The sequence below is a fragment of the Pelodiscus sinensis genome, chromosome 22 (assembly GCF_049634645.1).
Source record: "Pelodiscus sinensis isolate JC-2024 chromosome 22, ASM4963464v1, whole genome shotgun sequence".
NCBI classification, from domain to species: Eukaryota; Metazoa; Chordata; order Testudines; family Trionychidae; genus Pelodiscus; species Pelodiscus sinensis.
Genome location: NC_134732.1, coordinates 20412757 through 20430227, shown reverse-complemented (window position 1 = coordinate 20430227; position 17471 = coordinate 20412757). Strand labels below are relative to the sequence as shown.

At 41.7% G+C, this 17471-nt stretch overlaps 1 protein-coding gene across 6 annotated transcripts in view; it reads right to left on the bottom strand.

Annotated features, from left to right (window-relative positions):
• Positions 1–1479: 1479 nt before the first annotated feature.
• The window catches only part of SEC16A (SEC16 homolog A, endoplasmic reticulum export factor), a 49382-nt gene continuing 33390 nt past the window's right edge, over positions 1480–17471 (bottom strand). For 3 of the 6 annotated variants that reach the window (XM_075905387.1, XM_075905388.1, XM_075905393.1), the window contains 14 exons: positions 15229–15433; positions 13966–14217; positions 13025–13113; positions 12002–12049; positions 11651–11815; positions 10586–10663; positions 10328–10384; positions 9595–9700; positions 9094–9231; positions 7244–7338; positions 5652–5726; positions 4970–5029; positions 4074–4151; positions 1480–3141 (listed from right to left, as the gene is read on the bottom strand). In XM_075905387.1, coding sequence (XP_075761502.1) covers positions 3073–3141; positions 4074–4151; positions 4970–5029; positions 5652–5726; positions 7244–7338; positions 9094–9231; positions 9595–9700; positions 10328–10384; positions 10586–10663; positions 11651–11815; positions 12002–12049; positions 13025–13113; positions 13966–14217; positions 15229–15433 — 1515 coding nt within the window. In that variant the 3' untranslated portion in view covers positions 1480–3072. The remainder of the gene's footprint in view (positions 3142–4073; positions 4152–4969; positions 5030–5651; positions 5727–7243; positions 7339–9093; positions 9232–9594; positions 9701–10327; positions 10385–10585; positions 10664–11650; positions 11816–12001; positions 12050–13024; positions 13114–13965; positions 14218–15228; positions 15434–17471) is intronic. The other 3 variants (XM_075905389.1, XM_075905391.1, XM_075905390.1) reach the window with 3 other exon arrangements.

Sequence of the window (17471 nt, the reverse complement as noted above, 5' to 3'; positions counted from 1 at the left end):
GACCCCGATAGGTACATCCCGAACCCATGGCAATAACTCTGGGCTTCCATGTAGCAGCTTTGACATCTAAATATATAACCTCCTTACCAGCCATGCAGCTGGAAGTGCATGTGTTGTTTCCCATTGCTGTCCCTGTGTGCATTTAAAAATGGGGACCCTCGTTTGATCCACCTATTATTCATTTGCCACACCATCTCAGGCACATGGCCATCCCACCCCTTCCATTCGTCCTTACATGCAAGGCCCAGCCGAGTATTTACAATTCTATTGCTGCGTTTCACTTTTCCAGCAGCCTGGGACTAATAAGGTCTGTGGAAAACCCACTTGATTCCTGTCTTTGCACAGCCCATTCAAACGGGTACAGGGGTCTAGCTATATGGGCAGTATTTGGGATAGGATTTCTCCAAAACTTAATAGCTCCCCAAAACTTCTGTCATTCCTACTTGCTGGAAGGTGCCTGCCAGCTCAAGATTTTATCAGTGACAACGTTTGGGATTACGTGTCTGCTGCTAGACCAAAAAATACCTACAAAAGTAACTTCCTGGGCAGGTCCCTGAATTTTACTGGTTTTAAACCTAAATTCATGTCGCGTTAGGTGTAACAAAATAGCCTGCCCCACTGCATACACTTGCTCTGGGGTGTCCGCCCCCCCCCCCCCCCCCGATCATGCTATACGGTTGGAGGTACAATTCTGAGCACTTCCAGTTTCTCCAATAATTTAGAGAATACTGCCTCACTGTGATCTCAAAGATTGCCACTTATCCATTAATCTTTAACTTGTATATATTGCAAATTTAGATTTTTAATTTTGAAAATTAACATGAAAATATTCACTCTGAAATTAGAGATTAAAATATCATTTACTGCAAATAACTTTCCAGTTCTGTTGCAGGGCTGTAATGCAAAAAGGGTGCTTATCAGAAAAGCAATACAATTAGTTTAAAAATCTACTTCTCGGTCAATATCATAAGGTTTTTTGGAAGAATTAATCCCTGGGCAACCCTCCCAAAACCCCCAGTTTTATATAGTTTTATAAATGTGTTGTTTACTCGTTTTTGCATTATTGTAACCTGACATCAGAACTAGTCAGTATCTTCCCTGAATCCTTTTTTGAATGTGAAAATTTCTATTTGCCATGGAATGGTTTAGAACAGTGTTTCTTAAACTATGTTCTGCGGAACACTGTTGTTCTGTGAATAACTCGCAGGTGTGCCAAGACCTCTATTTTGTTTTTGTCTGACAATTGTTTTTTTTTTTTAAGAAAATTTTCATAGGTGTTCTGCATAAAAAATAGTATTGTTTTGTGGTCTCAAAAAGTTTAAGAAACACTGGTTTAGAAAAACAACATTTGTAGCTTTATAATATGCTATTGTTACATGATTGCCCTGGGACTCCGTTGTTATTCAGTGGTACAGACTAAATATTCCTCTAACCGTCCTAACTTTGAATGTAACAAATAACCACAAGAAAAGTCAAGTGTGAAAGTGCTCCAGAGCGCAAAATATTTTATTTAAGAATTTACAGTGTCAAATCCAACACTTCGGAAAGATAGCAGCTCCCAGCTCAGAGGAAGCCTTCTTGAATTAAAAGGTATTTGGCAGTCTCCACTGAAAGAAAAATCAGTCGCACGGCTGAAGTAGATGAAGCCAAGTATCTGAACAGGCTTTCGGTTGCAAAAGAAAGCCACACTGATTGCTGCTGACCAAAGTCCAGGCTTTAGAGTATGGACCATTATCAGAAGGCTAGTGAGATTCCTCCAGATCACAACATTTTATTTCAAATCATATATAATCCCTTTGGAAATATACTTAAGGCTGTCCAGATCTCAAAAAGGTGGCATTACTCAGCAAAAGAAAAAAAAAGGGGGGGCCAACAATTCCACATGTACATTATTTCAACTCATGGGCAGAAATGCAAGTAACATCAATCAGCTTCCTCATCAAATCCTAAAGAAAATGATCTAATGATTTAATAAATATTTGAAAGTTTATTCTCTCTCCTTGCGGGACATTTAGACTTTCCAATGCATGTGAACGTTACCCCTCAATTGTGTTCAGAATTTTCTATATTAAACCTAAAGCTTTTCAAGTCCATCAGTAGAGGTCTAACCCAGATAGTTGAGTATGAGATTCGGTTGTTAGCTATTTAAGACCTTAGTTACTGTATTAATGGAAATTCAAGAGCAGAGTATTAGGAATAGATTCTGGCACACAATAGGAACATTATTTTCAAACAACTTTCAAGCTGTTATCACCTTAATTACATAGTGCCAGTAGTTTGAGAAAGCAAGTAACCATATTGCACTTAACACTCATCAGAAAATAGTACAGCATTGACTATTGTACAAAGAGCTTCTTTCAGACTATACAATTTGTTTTACAAGGAGTCTAAAACACAAACTACATACATACTAGATAAAATCCAAATCAGACTAATTTTAGATTTTATTACAGTCACAGTTTTAATTCACTATAGGTCAATTTATTTATTTGGATGAGCTGTGGCCCCCCTCCCCTAAAAAAAAAAGCATGTGAGGCATTTCCTAGATGAGCATCTTAAACCTTCATATGTTGGCAAATGCCAGTATTGTTTTATATGCATAACAGCTGTGCATGGTCCTGTTAAGGCCATAGAGTATTCTGTTAAAAGGTGGACATGTATGTCCTACATTGGGAAGGAAGCGTCCTTCAGAAATGATCCTGAAACCTAATTTGTATCTTCAAGTCACACTGGTAGGTTTAAAATCAACCAAACTCCCCCCTTTGGTTGCAGTTTACAGTTGGTTTTCACAACAGATAGCAACCATATCCTTTTCCGTTCATTCTTCTCCAAACCCAATAGGAGATTATACATTTCTAAATCAGGTTTTAAGGGGAAATATATTTTTTCTAGTTTGGTAATGATTCATGTACATGAGCTACAAGTTGGGAAACCCATGACAAAGGATCAGCCAGCATTAAATTACTCTCATGTTAATTTCAAGATAGTAATGATACTACTATGTGCCATAAAATCTGAGTAGTTCTTTGAATGTCCAGAACTATGTAAAAGTGATCCAAATGTCATTATATTCTATTTCAATGTTGGATATTTCCTCTGTCCAATTCTTCCCAGTCTTGAACTTCCAGTAGTTGCAGGAGACTGAAAAAGAAAAAGGCTTATACAACTCAAGCAACTTAATGGTTCTTCTCACCTGTTAAAAGTCCTGCAAAAATCTTACTACTTTTCAGAACAAACACTGATCTTTTCTTTCTGCTTGAGAAAGACAGAGGTTTAATACATTAGAAGTCTGACCCAATTCCTAGTGATTTACATGGGAGCTGGATTGGTCCACAAGCAAATTTAACATCCTAGCATCAATGGGAATTACTTAAATATGAAACCAAAATGTATCAGCGATTCAGTTAGCATGGCAGATAATAATTTGCTTGTGCGCTGCCACTAAGTGTTAAGATACTCAGGCACATTTCAAAGTAACACGTATTGCATGCGTGAGCACAAATTCAAAAGTTATGTGCAGGATGGGAAGGCAAAAGAACCTGATCTGCTAATAATGACAGCTTGCTGTGTGGCTATCTCAGTATTCCTGTCTCCTAATAGCAAAGCCTGGAAAAAACAAAGTCTCCCATGCCTCTTCTTTTGACCCTGCATACTTGGGTTGAGACAAGCAAATGTAAAGGACTATGGCTTAGCATTTAAATCTTATTAAGTTCCAGAACACTATGGAGGGCAGGACAAGCAGGAGCAGGCCAAGTCATTTGCAAAATGAAGAGACTGGGACCATAGAAACAAGGGATCAGAAAGATGAACCGGAGCGAATACAGGACAGAGTATGCAGAGATGAGACAGAATGAGATAAAGGGCAGCAAAGAAGGCAGAGCGCTCATATCTTTGAGGTACTGGTACTTGAGGTCATGCCCAGTCATTTTCTGAGGTAGATGCAAGAGGCAGAGACAAACTCAAAAGCTTCACCATCATTGTCAGCTATGTTGGCAACATTTTGCTACTTGGCTTTGTGTTCAAGATAAGGAAGTCCACACAGTTCCTCTAGCAACAATGAGGGTTTCACTCACTTGTGCAAATTGAGAAGGGTTGTAGAACTGAACAGTTCCTGCCGGAGGTCCCCCAGAAGGTGGCACACTACGGAGAGGCTAGAAAGCAGATTACATACCATTAACGCTATGTACAGTCTCACCCAAGTTTTGTTTGCTTACTAGTAGAAAGAAGAAATAGATACAGAGCAGCAGATTGTAATGGATGCAAAATGTGTCAGCACTTTTTGCAATTTTTTTTTATTACTTGCTTAATGTCGGTTTTCGCAAAATAGTCACATGCACAAACTGTAAACAGCTCTGAAAATCCAAGCATGCAAAAAACAAAAGTAACACCACACCAGTGCAGCTTTACTGAATTAGTATCTTATGGTTTTGTTAGTACAGCTTAGGCCTTCCCAAAGAATAAACTGTCCCATCGGTGATAACTGTTGTGCTTTATTGTAAGTACAAAATTTTTATTATGTCAACTCTTTACTGAAATTTAACAGCAGAGATGAAGCATTCCTTTAATTCCTACAGGGGTTATTTACAGACATAATGGGCAATGTTATCACTACGGAGTTCACAGCATATTAACTGTTTTTGTTTGTTTTTATGTAAGGCAACTGACTACCTTGGCTCTCTCATTAACATAAGGACAGAGTTGAGCAGAATTACCAAGTGACATACTTCAAAACAAAAATAAAACAAGCATGCCTAGATTATGTGCTTTTTGATAAATGTAATGGTAAAATTTTGAAGGCCCTGCTTGTGTGTTAAAAGGAACACTGCATCATAAGTTATTTTTAATGTTAAATCTGTGAAATGGAGAAGGGAGAAAATGATGACTTAAAAGTAGCATTAGTAAGAAACTGAGCAAATAAAAAATAAAGGGGAAAAAGCCAATGTAAGTGAAAATGGCCAGCCACATGTACCTGATTAAAATGCTGGCTTACTTCACGTGATAATGAACTCATTGAACTAGAGCGCGAAAGCTACAAAACAGCAAGAACACACACATACAAAAAACACAAATAAAAATGTCGTCATGCATGTCACTGCCCCAAGCTTTCAGTCATTTTATTTAATTAAAAATGAAGTTTCACTCTATGAAAGGTTTAAACTAATTTCAAATTAAAAAAAATTAAGAGCCAGAAGTTAGTTTAAATCAAAGGATTTGTTTAGAAAGCACAAAAATTATAAAGAAAACATTTAGTAGGAACAAAGGTGGCCTGGCACATGGCAATCTATCCCCTTTTTTGTGTGTCAAACATTTAATATTAGTGAAATTAAATGCATGAACAAAGGCGAGACCCCAAAGTACTGTTAATGTGAGACTGTTCTGAAAAGACCATTTATGATTCTGTTCAAAACAGAACAAGGTGCTCTTGCAGCAATGAAATTAAGAGACATAGCTTGTACTCTGCTTATGGAAGTAAAGGGGTCTTTTTGCTTAGATTTTTAAAGGCAGTACCTAAAGTTTTCTCCTTAGCTATTCACCAGCAATTGCATCGGTTATTTGCTGCTTTAGATTATGCAGGTTAAGACCATTACAGCCTGATGGTTAAAATATGCTGCACAGAACCATTAACTGACCCACTCTGAAGCAACCCTTACCTCTCCTGATTGGGAGCCATCTGGATTGGAACCAGGGAGTTCAGAACCAGGGGGAAGCATTGCAGAGTTTAAATACTATTAAAAAAAAGAAAAAAAAAAGAAGAAGTTACTGTTCATTTTCAATATTTTAAGTCAGTGAGGTCACATGTTGATTTCCAGAGGGATTCTGTTTTGCTTTATACTTGTACTAATACAGATTGAATCCTTCTAGTCAGGCACTGTCTGGTCCAGCATGACTTTAGTTAGCCAGATGTCCACTTATCATGAGTGTGTCCAAGTTTCTCGCAGTCCTAAAACATTAGTTTCCAGCCACCGGTCCTGGCTCTCCGTGTTCTGTGCTGTATTTAGCTCTAATTTACCCCTACATGTCTCCTAAAAGTCGAGGAAGCAGTGGAAGTGTTGGCGATGCTACTAGACAATACTGACCTCCTGTGATTCGGCAAATTCTCTGGTTTGGCATCAGTCAGGACCCAAGGGTGCCAGATTAGAGGAGTGCAATCTGTACTTCTGAAGCAACTACCAAGTAATACACTGAGCGATCACACACTTGATAGGACTAACACTGCTCAGCAGGCTGCCATGTTCTGCATGATCTGAAGCTTTTGGGTGTCTTTCATGCTTAGCCCTGTGAAGACCCTCTCTCGAAGTTAACATTTGTCAGCTGACAGTTTGAGAAATACATAGGAACCAAATGTACGAACAGAAATTCAATGGCAGCGATTGCAGGGACTATTTAGGACTCAATTTGTACTAAGCTAGCACCCAGAGAATCCAACCATGATCGATCCCCCATCATGCTACTGCAACAGAATCTCTGCCCCAAAAAGCTCACAACGTAAATAACTGAAATTTACATCTTAAATATGTGACAGAGAAATAGAGCATTATATTAATAGGTTATTGGTATTACAAAATTCTACATTTTGGGAAGAAGTCATAAGACTAACGAACTCCTGGCTATGTACTGACTGATATTCCAACAACATAAATGCGGCTTGACTACACAACACAGTTATGAGTAAGATGAATAATAAGGTGAGTAGCATTGAAACATGGAAAAGATGCTTCATCTCCACAGAGCAGCAGATCATATCACTCTCAGGCTACAAGCTACCATTGACATACAGGTTTCAGAGGGGTAGCCATGTTAGTCTGTTTCAACAAAAAACAACAAGTTGTCCTGCAGCGCCTTAAAGACTAACAAATTTACTTGGGCATAAACTTTCATGGGCTGCGACATATTTCATCAGATGCTTATGCTCAAATACACGTTAGTCTTTAAGCTGCCACAGGACTCCTTGTTATTTCAGTTATATGGAGAGTGACTACCTACATATTATATAGTAGGAAAAATAAGAGGTCCTAATCCAACAAATGCTCTGCACAGGACCCAGGCAAGGTTTTCCATTTTATTCTTCTGTGTTTTCTCTTCTCTTCCTAGTTTTTTTCCCTTCTCTCTTTAAGGTTTATTTAGGTACAGGTATCACATGCTTTTTAGGTTATACCACTAGGAAATTGCAACTGTAATACTTGTTTTTTTCAGCCAAAGTTATAATTGGATATGAATGGCGATTGCATCTTTACTGACCTACCTGTGGATCTGCAGTTGCATCAGCGCTGACTTGATTTGCAGATGTCACCTGCTCGCCTGCCCCGCTCCCTTCCAGAGGTTGCTGCTCCTCAGGAACTACAAAAGAAACTGGTTTTAACCAAAGATGAACACTGTATCAAGCCTTACAGAGATATGAGGAACAGGATCAAGAGTAGAACTAGGTTTTCAGAGTAGCAAACTGCAATGGGAGACTGATTTGAATTAAAAACCTCATCTGGAAAGTGACACTGGTTTGACTATATTCAAGGAAAAAATATTAGATCTATTTCCTCCATCTCCCCTCTAAGGGTATGTCTACACTAGCTCGGTAGTTCGAGCTAGGTAGGCAAATGAGGGCAACCGGAGTTGCAAATGAAGCCCGGGATTTAAATATCCCGGGCTTCGTTTGCATCTTCCCGGGCGCCGCCATTTTTAAATCCCCCTTAGTCCGAACTCCGTGCCCGCGGCTACACGCGGCATGGAGTAGGTAGTTTGAATTAGGATCTCACGAGGTGTACCGGTAGTTTGAATTAGATATCCTAATTCGAACTACCTACTCCATGCCGCGTGTAGCCGTGGGCACGGAGTTCGGACTAAGGGGGATTTAAAAATGGCGGCACCCAGGAAGATGCAAACGAAGCCCGGGATATTTAAATCCCGGGCTTCATTTGCAACTCCGTTTGCCCTCATTTGCCTACCTAGCTCGAACTACCGAGCTAGCGTAGACATACCCAAAGATAGTGGCAAGTCTTGTTCAAATGGAGAAGTGTACAGCCAATTAGCAATACGGAATAGAAGCATACACTTTTTATATGGGAAATCTTAGAGCAACCCAGTAAATAGTAGGGATGTAAGCGAGTAGTCAAGGACTCAACTAGTCGAGTCCTCAACTACTCACTTCCTCCCAGCCCTTGCTGCCTCTGTAGAAGAGACAGCAAGGGGGTTGGGGGGGTGGAAGAGACAGGAGCCTATTCTGGGGAAAGCCAGCTTAAAAGCCGGTCCCACCCCCTAGCACCATCTCCGCAGCACCTGCCCTTGCCCCACCCCTGCTGCCTCCATCAGCACTTTTTGTCTAGCAAAGAACATACATTGCTTAATCAGATTACTCTATGAAATGCTCTTTTGTGGGTAAAAACTCCCATGTCTTAAATTCAACTAAGAGTTACTGCATAGCAACTCTTGTTTAAAACTGCCCTCTTGTTGAGAGAACAGGTGCTGGAATCACGAAGATCAGTTGTCCTGATGGCCTAGCTGCCTATGACAGCAAAGACATAACCTCTCTTCGTACACATGGTCTAGAGCAGTGTTTCTCAACCAGTGGCACGAGTGCCCTCAGGGGGATTCAAGAGAAATCTGGGGAGTACAGCAACACAACTGAAATTTGGAGAAAACTGAATGTTTGTTTTAAGTTTTACAGCGTTTTATTATTTTTGTACTTTTTACATCCAAAAATGTCATCACCCACCCGGCTATGATTAAGTTGTTTAAACAAATGTGTTGCAATGGTAGAAAAAGAATTGTGTGTGTGAAAACTGTAGGTACTGAGGGTACTTTTTTTTTTTTTTGATAAAGGGTACTTTATAAAAAAAAGGTTGAGAAACACTGGTCTGGAGAACATGGTTTGTGAGGTGCAGAGTAGCAGCTGTTTTCGCCTAGTGGCTGTCTCCAGGCTGAGAGGGAATTCAATGACTGTTAAAGAAGCTTTAAAGTTTAGACCAATGGGAACAAGAGTTCACTTTGGGTTTTTTTGTGGGTGAGGAAAGAAGACTCAAAAGGCTATCTGTAATATGCATCATGGAGAAGTATTAAGATACCTGCTGCTTGCAATTTATCTGCATTGGGTTTACACACCTGAGTTTGGAACAAACAAGTTTGCAGGAATAGGCATTGGTGCCAAGGGGGCAAACAGGTCTAATGGGGCAGGAACAGCACCACTGGATTTTGCTCCATTTGGGTTCAGAACGTCAACATAACGAGCTCTGGTTCCTGCTGAAACAGGACAACAAAACATGGAAATACGTCAGCCTGCAGCAAAAACGTAAATCAAAACAGAACATTATTTCTGGTTACAAAATCTTTCAGGATCGGAAAAAAGCAGGCCCCAAGATTAAGATGGTAAACTGCGAATCACAGCATGTGGCACTGGCAGCAGTCACAAGGGTGATGCTAGCTTACCCAGCAAAGCTGATATTGCCCTCCACTCCAGGATGTGGCAAACTGCCAAGTGCTCATCAAAGAAGCTGCCGCCTCCAAAAAGGTGGCAACTTCACTTTTGAGTTCTGCACAACAGGGATAATAATCTTAAGCTTTCCCCTTTAGACTGAGGAATGCCATCCCCTACTGCACAGTTACCTGCTCTTCTGGAGAACATGTTCACGCTGGGTGGACCACCAGGCCCAGGTGGAGCAGTCTGAGGCGTTTTAGGAAAACCTGTTGGAGGTGGCGGCGGTGGCTTGCTCTAGAAACAAAAAGCAGTGTTAGCCTTTGAATGGCATTTTTCAAGCAAACATTTCTCCTCAGTCACTCCATCAATAACAGAACTGGACACACACCCCTTGTGATCTTGCTCAGAATGTCTCAACCTTTCCAGGCAACCCCTTATTTGAGATCAAACATTGACTATAGAAGCCTAAAAAAGTATCAACAGCAATATGTAACTGTAAAGAGTAAGAGTGTGCAGGGCGGAATATTTTGCTTAACGCTGTAAAAATTTGACAGCTTGGGACACCTTCTCCCACTGCCTTTATGCCCCTCCCCTTCCATGAGGATCTGGATGAAGAAAAGTGGCATAAATGGTGCCAACTACCACAGATCATATTCTACTTTCACTTACTCCAATGTACATCAGTGTAAGTTTCACAGTACTGACTGGATCCTCAGTAGTAACAGAGGACAGAAATGGACTCAGAAAACACATGCTTCCTCTGATTTATGTAAATTGTTTACTAATTACAGCAAGTGTCATGCTACACATTTTAACTCCAAGTAATCCAGCAAAATGACATTTAAGAAGCACTCTTTGAAAGTCCAGTTATCTGACAATTATCCACTCAGGCAAAGAAAAGCAAACTCCTCAGATTTTTACCTCCTCTTCCGGCTCATCTAAATCAACCCAGCGCTGTTTCTTTTCATCCCAAACAATCTATGAAGAAATCACAGTTCAAGAATTAAGAATGCAAATAGATATCACAGCCAGTAAGCAGGAAGTTATTTAGAATACTCATTTTGAAGCCATGTATAAAGATTTTTTGGCCACAAGAAAAAAAAAATCCATAACCTGTGGATTAACACACTGTTGAGCAAATTAACATGTATGAGGTGTGCTATGTTTTAGGGCCCTTACTGATTTGTTCTTATCATCTGGAAGGTGAGCTTCATTCTTTCCTTTTCCCATCAGCCATCGAAACCAATTTGCACCACCCTAAAAATAAATACAAGACTTTTTAGTGTATTCGTCCAAGAATCTGCTAAGAGCAGATTAAAAAAAAAAAAAAAACACAACAAAAAACAACTAACATCATACTATTCCATTTCAATTAGTCCTTCATATAAACTGTATCCCAAGAAAGTATAAATGATAGCCAATAAAAAATTAAGGCTCATAGAAAGGAGAAAGCTTCCACTAGTAGAAATATGAAATTATTAATGTCAAACGGAGGCAGAGGGATACTAGAAGGTTGAGTCAGACAAAAGAAGTTGTAGCGGGGAAAGCTCTTTTCAGCTGAAACAGATGTACGTTTAGTCAAGAGATCAGTGCTAACTGAACAGAAATGAGTAGTAAAGGGGGAGTTAAGACAAGTTTTGAAAGATTGGTTGAAGTTCATTTTGGAGGGACTGAAGTCAGAGAAAGCAATTTTGAACTGGATCTTAAGGGCTTGTCTTCATTATCCAGAGATTGATGTTCTGGATATCAATCTCACAGGGTTCAATTTAGTGGGTCTAGTAAGGACCTGTTAAATCGACCACTGATGGTGCCTCGGTTGACCTCAGTACTCCACAGGGACGCAAGGAGTAAAGGAAGTTGATGGGGACAGTTTTGTCCATTGACCTCCTGCAGTGGGGATGCTGCAGAAATTCAACAAAGTATATTGACTTCCGCTATGCTACTCTTGTAGCTGGAGTTAGGAAACTTCCTAAAATTGACTAAAGATACACAAGAGAATAAGAAGCCAACTGCAACGTGCATCGTTCTTTGGTGCATTCAGTGAATGTTGGAAACCTAAGTGGCAGTATTCTGCACATACCGGAGTCGGGGTCTCAACTGAATATGTAGACTGAGGTTTCAATAGTCAAGACAAAAAATTCGTCTGATTCAGGTAAACAGCCTCTCCCCCATGTTAGCACCATGATTTACAATAGCTGCCATTAATCACTGCTACTTGTAACTAGATACCCATTTTCAATGTACCTTTCTCACTGCTGTCTCCTTCTTGATCTCTTTGTTGGTCTCTTTCCCTTCAGGTATGGATGGAGGAGGAGGAGGAGAGGGCTGCTTTGCTGTAGAGTTACATCTTTCTCGCCCTATCGAATGGGTGGAGGATTCTGAGGTGGTCCGAGATCTTCGCCCATAGCCCTGTATTACAGATATACAAGGGTTTTAAATCATCTTACTATTAACCTAGAGGGATTATATTTTATTTTGCTTAAGAAGTTCCTTCTTTTGAAATATCAGTGCAAACAGAGATGCAAAATCATTAGAAGTGAGTGAAATGTAGATAGGAAAGATGAGATAGTGAAAAACAGCCTGGTCGTGGCATACCATGTGTGCTGAAGACTGAGAGGTGGATCTGGATCTTCGTCCTGGTGCCTGGTTAAATACAAAGCCAGCACATGCTTTAATAAGCAAGCAACTGAACACAAAGTAGACAGTAAAGTCCCCTCCATTTCCAATCTTAATGTACATGTTCCCAAACAAAATGCAAGACATTTGAGTTAGTTATTCAGGCACATCTCTATCCTCTGGTTTAGGTGCATAGTACAGACGCAGAGAAAGCTGAAACCTAACGATGCTTTCACAGTAATGTGGCTGATCTATTAAAGAGGTAATCAAATCAGGGCATCCCACTGCATGGACTCAAAGACTGTAAAAATATTAAAAAGTGACAAAAATATTGCCATGAATAATGATGTTTGGCTACATTGTCTGTAGGTGACCTTTAAATGTTAATTTAGCAACGTTGGTATTAAAAATACCACAGTTTTGACCTGTACTTTTATTTAACAAGTTGTTGCGCCACCACTTCATCCATTGGCAATAACATCCCTAATTAAGCAAAATTAAAATTAATTCTGTTTCAGTTAAGCAACTATTACCTTATGAGGCTAAATCAGTTCCCTAAATGTCCAACTTAAGTGACTAATGATGAAAACACCTGCTGTGCATTAAAACATGTGTTCAAAACCTAGCCATGTATAGTTTGGGATAACACCACCCATTGGTTCAATGCAAACCAATACTGCCTTTTCAAAGCACGGTCAGAAGATTTGCTCATTAGGATCTGCTTTTCTCTCCTCTGATAAATGTTTGAGCCCTGCTGGGTTGTGGCAGGTTGGCATATAAACATTTTAAAATCCAACATGTCTGATTTTCCACTTCCCAGATTATTTTAAAATATCAGATCTAATTTCTCCTGGATTTTTAATTCTGCAACAGAAGACTGGACTGCTGCTGAGGTGCACTTCACATACTTAGTGTTAGAGTGCCACTGAAAAATGAGTTCCATATGTACGGAGTGAGATTTGGAGAAAGCAGTAAAGATGTAGACTATTAAAAAAAAAATACCATATTTGCCATTTTGCCATAGAAATCCTCCTCTTTTTGTTCAGGGAAAGTCTGTTGAACTGGAGATTCCTGGTGAATTCTCTGAATTGCTTGAAAAACAAAAAGAGAGCAAGTTAGTGAATTTCAGTGTTTTCCAACACACAACAGATATCTAAACAGCTGAGCTAGATGTTCCATAAATTTTACCCAACTCCTCATTGGTTAGAGATGCTAGTGCTAGAGAACCCGATGCTTTAAAGAATTAACACTAAATTTCAGGGCACATGTGAACTGCATCCAGGGTCCTTTTCTAACTTTATTATTCATGTGCAGCGCTCGACAAACTGCTGAATCTACTCGCCATGGGCAAGTAGATTTCAGCCGGTCGCTCCGTGCGCCCCATTTACCGGCGCTTTGCACATGCGCAGTGCCGATCAGGCGAGTGGCTCTTGCTGGGGTTTGTCAAGCCCTGTTCATGTGTATTTCGTTTCTTAAAAAGGACGGTCAGAACCAGCTAAGTGATGAACGCCTTAAGATGGCGGTGCACAACTGTGTCCGCGTACTTCAGCCTTGACATGCGGTATCTCTCTTTAAATTCTACAATTTCCACGGTTCTAAACCTTCACTTAAGAGTTTGAGATGAACGTCCTCCGATTCCAATCAAAAGCATTTCCAACAAAAACTGCCCACATGATTGCAATAGGTCAGAGTTGAGACATAAGTGTCCAGAAGGGAATTGGTTGTGACTCATTCACTTACCCTGGATTTATCTTTCACCCTTAAATCAAGCCTGATATGCAAGGCCAGCATTTTTTGCTTCCTTTTAAGTTTTCACACTACACTCAGTTACCCAAGATTTACTTTATAATTTTCATTATTGAAACAAGTTACCATGTGCTCAGTCTCCAAAAAAGACTTTAGTGCCCTCAAGGGTAGGGAAGACATTTATTGAGAGCACAAACCTGTTTCCTGGTTGAACTGCTCTTCCTGCCGTGTTTCTGCTGCTTGAGGTGGTCGTCCTCCAGGTGGCACTGTAGTTCCCAGGTACAGCAGAGACTGTTCAGCTCCATATTGGTTTGGAAAGCCTGGTGGTGCAAAGCCAGACCCTGGCCCGACAAAGGGAGGGGCTGAAGAATAGAAAGGAACACCACCCACTGTTTCTTGCTGGGCAGGAGGAGTCACAACTGCTGAGCCTTCAAGGATAGTCTGAGGTGCTGTAGAACAAAATTTAAGAAAATTACTTGTAATTAAAAAAAAGGGGGGGGGGCGCAAGAGAGAGAGCGAGAGAGGGGTGGTCTAAGCTCTGGTTGGAGGAGCCAGGAACTGCTCAGTTCTAATCCCAGTACCAATTCCAACAACCACAGCTGTAAAAAACACAGAATATTCGCTTACTTTCCAGGGATGCATTTTATTGCAGTTCATGGAGAATAAATTTTCTTTAGTCTGTGTTTACTTGACAGAAGTTAAGCAAGAATTCACTAAAAGTTAAGCAAGAATACCTGGAGAATACATTTTCTCTGAGGAAGATCTAATATAGGCTGCATCTCTACAAACCAGGACTCTCTAGTTTGGCAACACCCATGGTCCAGCAGGACCACAGATGTTTCAGGATCACAGAGTCCCAGTGCAAGGCAGCAGGGGTGAGGGCAGGGCCGGGAGTGCAAATCAATTGGGCTGTGGAGGAGAGCTGGGGAGCCAGAAATGACCTCCCTTAGTCTGGCAAAATCCTTCATCTGGGACCACTCAGGTCCCAAGGGTGCTGGAGCAGGGAGGTCCAACCTGTACCTCCATATGGAATGCTTGCTTGAAAGAAACCAGCACAAATACTTCAACTGTTGCTACTTGGACTTTTTTACATCTTTAGTTCTCACACTGGCTCCTGTGACAGTAGTGAAGAAGTAGGATTAGAAGAATCGAATGTTCAAAAGACAGTTTTTTAAAAAGCAGTGAACTCTTTTGAAGTCAGTATACCTTATTTCTGGCCCCATTACAAATGAGACAAACCTGTGCCTTTATGGGTTTCTATATGAAGAACTGTACAATCTTTACAACTGTTTATGTACAATAGAAAAAGCTATCTGGCAATTATGTAACAGTGTTATTCTTATTTCTAATGCTACACAAGTCTAAAAAAGTGTATTTACTTTTAAAATGTTTCTCTTTTTAGTATACTATATGGGTTCTTCCCTTTGACATCCACATGGAGAACAATGTGAAATACTAACCTGAAGGCATTAGCTGCACACCTGGCATGTGCTGCACCATATTAGGTAACAAGGATGCCAACAATGGATTTTCAGTAGCAGGGCCCACTTCCTGTCGGGATCCTGTTCCATCATATTGACTGACATGGTCTAATTCAGAGCTTGGTGTGCTGCAGGCATACTGCTGAGGGGTGGATCTATCTGCGTTGTAAGCTATCGTACCATCCTGTAGTGAGAAAACAGAAGCCAATGAACCACCATAAGAGATTAAATTCATAACCCAGAAAGAGAATATCAAGGAAAGTCTTCTAAAAATAGATCATTCATTTGTTTCTTGAAGGTGAAGAAAGAAAAACTTTACAACTAGATTTTCCAGTCATAACTCTCGCAGGTAAAATATAAGTAAAGGGTCACTGTTGAGTCAAGTTCGGTCCAAAAACACAGATGTTTAAAAAAGCCTCAAACATACATAAAAGATCATTAAAGTGCTGATAATGGTGGTGGCATCATCCTGTGACAAAGAGGAGTTGGTAGGCAGTGACGAATCGGGGGGAGGGGGAGTGACTCCTCCGTTGCTTGGAACACCTCTGATTGTTGAATCGATGCGGATGTTCAAGGTGTAAGAGAGGCAGCCTGTTTAGAAGGGCTCGCATGCAGGCTGTGGTGTCTCCTGTATGAGCCCCAAGGACTCCAATAAGGCCATTATGCCGGATACAGTACGGAGGATGCATCCAGTGGTGGCCATACCAAGGAAGAATGGCTCTTGGATCGTATTTGGGCTTGTAATATTGCACTGGAGGGCTGCAGTGTGGCGAGGAGGCGGCCTGTACCTCCTCTTCATCATCAGCTAGAGAAATGTGACTGCACCGATAAAGCCAGTGATGTCATCCACACAGGCGAAGCATCGGTGCCAAAGAGTGGTGATTGAGGGGGCAGATGTGACTGCCAAGTCAGCCCATTGCATGTACTGCAACAGTGCCACGAGGATCGGTGCTGAGGTCTGTAATGTGTCTGTACGGTACATACGGGATGGCAGAGACCACTGGTATGTCGGCGGTACCAAGTATATGAGCAGTGACGATGGTGCTGACGAATGAGGTACTGTCGGCACAGTGGAAACGGTCGGTGCCGTAGAGCCCGGTACCGACAATGGCGTTGGTGCCATAGTCATCGGTACCGACGAAGCCGTCAGCACCGGTGGTGTCTGAGCTGGTACTGATATAGATGATGGTACCAAGGTCCATGCCGGTACGGTCTTAGGGTGATGGCTGAGCCCTTTGCCATCGGTTCCGGCAGCGTTCGGCGTGTGCTGATGCGAGGCCTCTGCGCCAATGGTTTGGGCAGAGACCATTTTCTCAAGGAAGGTGGTGATGGGGCACAGAGGAACTCCTCTTTTTGGGTGCCTGCTTGCCCTGAGGTGAGCCTGGGGGGTGAACGTTCCTCCCTAGTTTTCCCAGGACTGAAGCTGGGTGTGCCTTCTTTTCCATAGGCATAAATCAAGTGAAGTTCTGGCCTTAAGTTTGGCACAGTGGGGACAATCTTGCGAGGAATGGTGTTCTCCTAAACATCTGACACACTGCGAATGTCCGTCCAAGATAGGCATTGTGTTTCTACAGGAAGCGCAGCGTGGAAGCCCGGAGAGCCAGGCATCACAATTTCTTTTGGAGTGTGTGTGTGTGTGTAATTATTACTAACTATCAAAACTGTTAACAACACTAACTAAAACTAAGAATTAATAGCTAATGAACAATGAAAGGTATGAACAAGGTAGAGAACTGCAGAGGTCCGTCTCAGGCTGAGGGCAGTTGAGAAGGAACTGGAGGGTGTGGGCCCCGCATGCAAGGTGCCAACTAACACGGCGCACACCAGTTGGTGCCGCACATGAGCGGCCCGGTGGGGACTGCTGCAAAATCTCCGATCTATGTGCCGAGACGGCACCAAGACCAAGCGTGGAGCATCCACGGGGACCTCTAGAAGAAGCAGCTAAGGTCCAGGGGCCAGATGCGGCCCTGGGGTGCCTCGCTCTGGCCTCCGAGGCTCAGGGCCTTCCCCACCAATGGGGAGCCCGTGCTGGCGCTCCAGCCCCCTTGGCATCTCTCTACAGATCCCGGCCCACTACTGACTCTTCTGTGGGTCAGCAGCCCTTGATGCAAAAAAGGTTCCCCACCCCTATCTTATAGGGTATGAAAACCATGGAATTTTACAGTTCTCCGTGTACAGGAATGCACGAAGTCTATCCCCCACCCTCCATCCACCCACCCCAC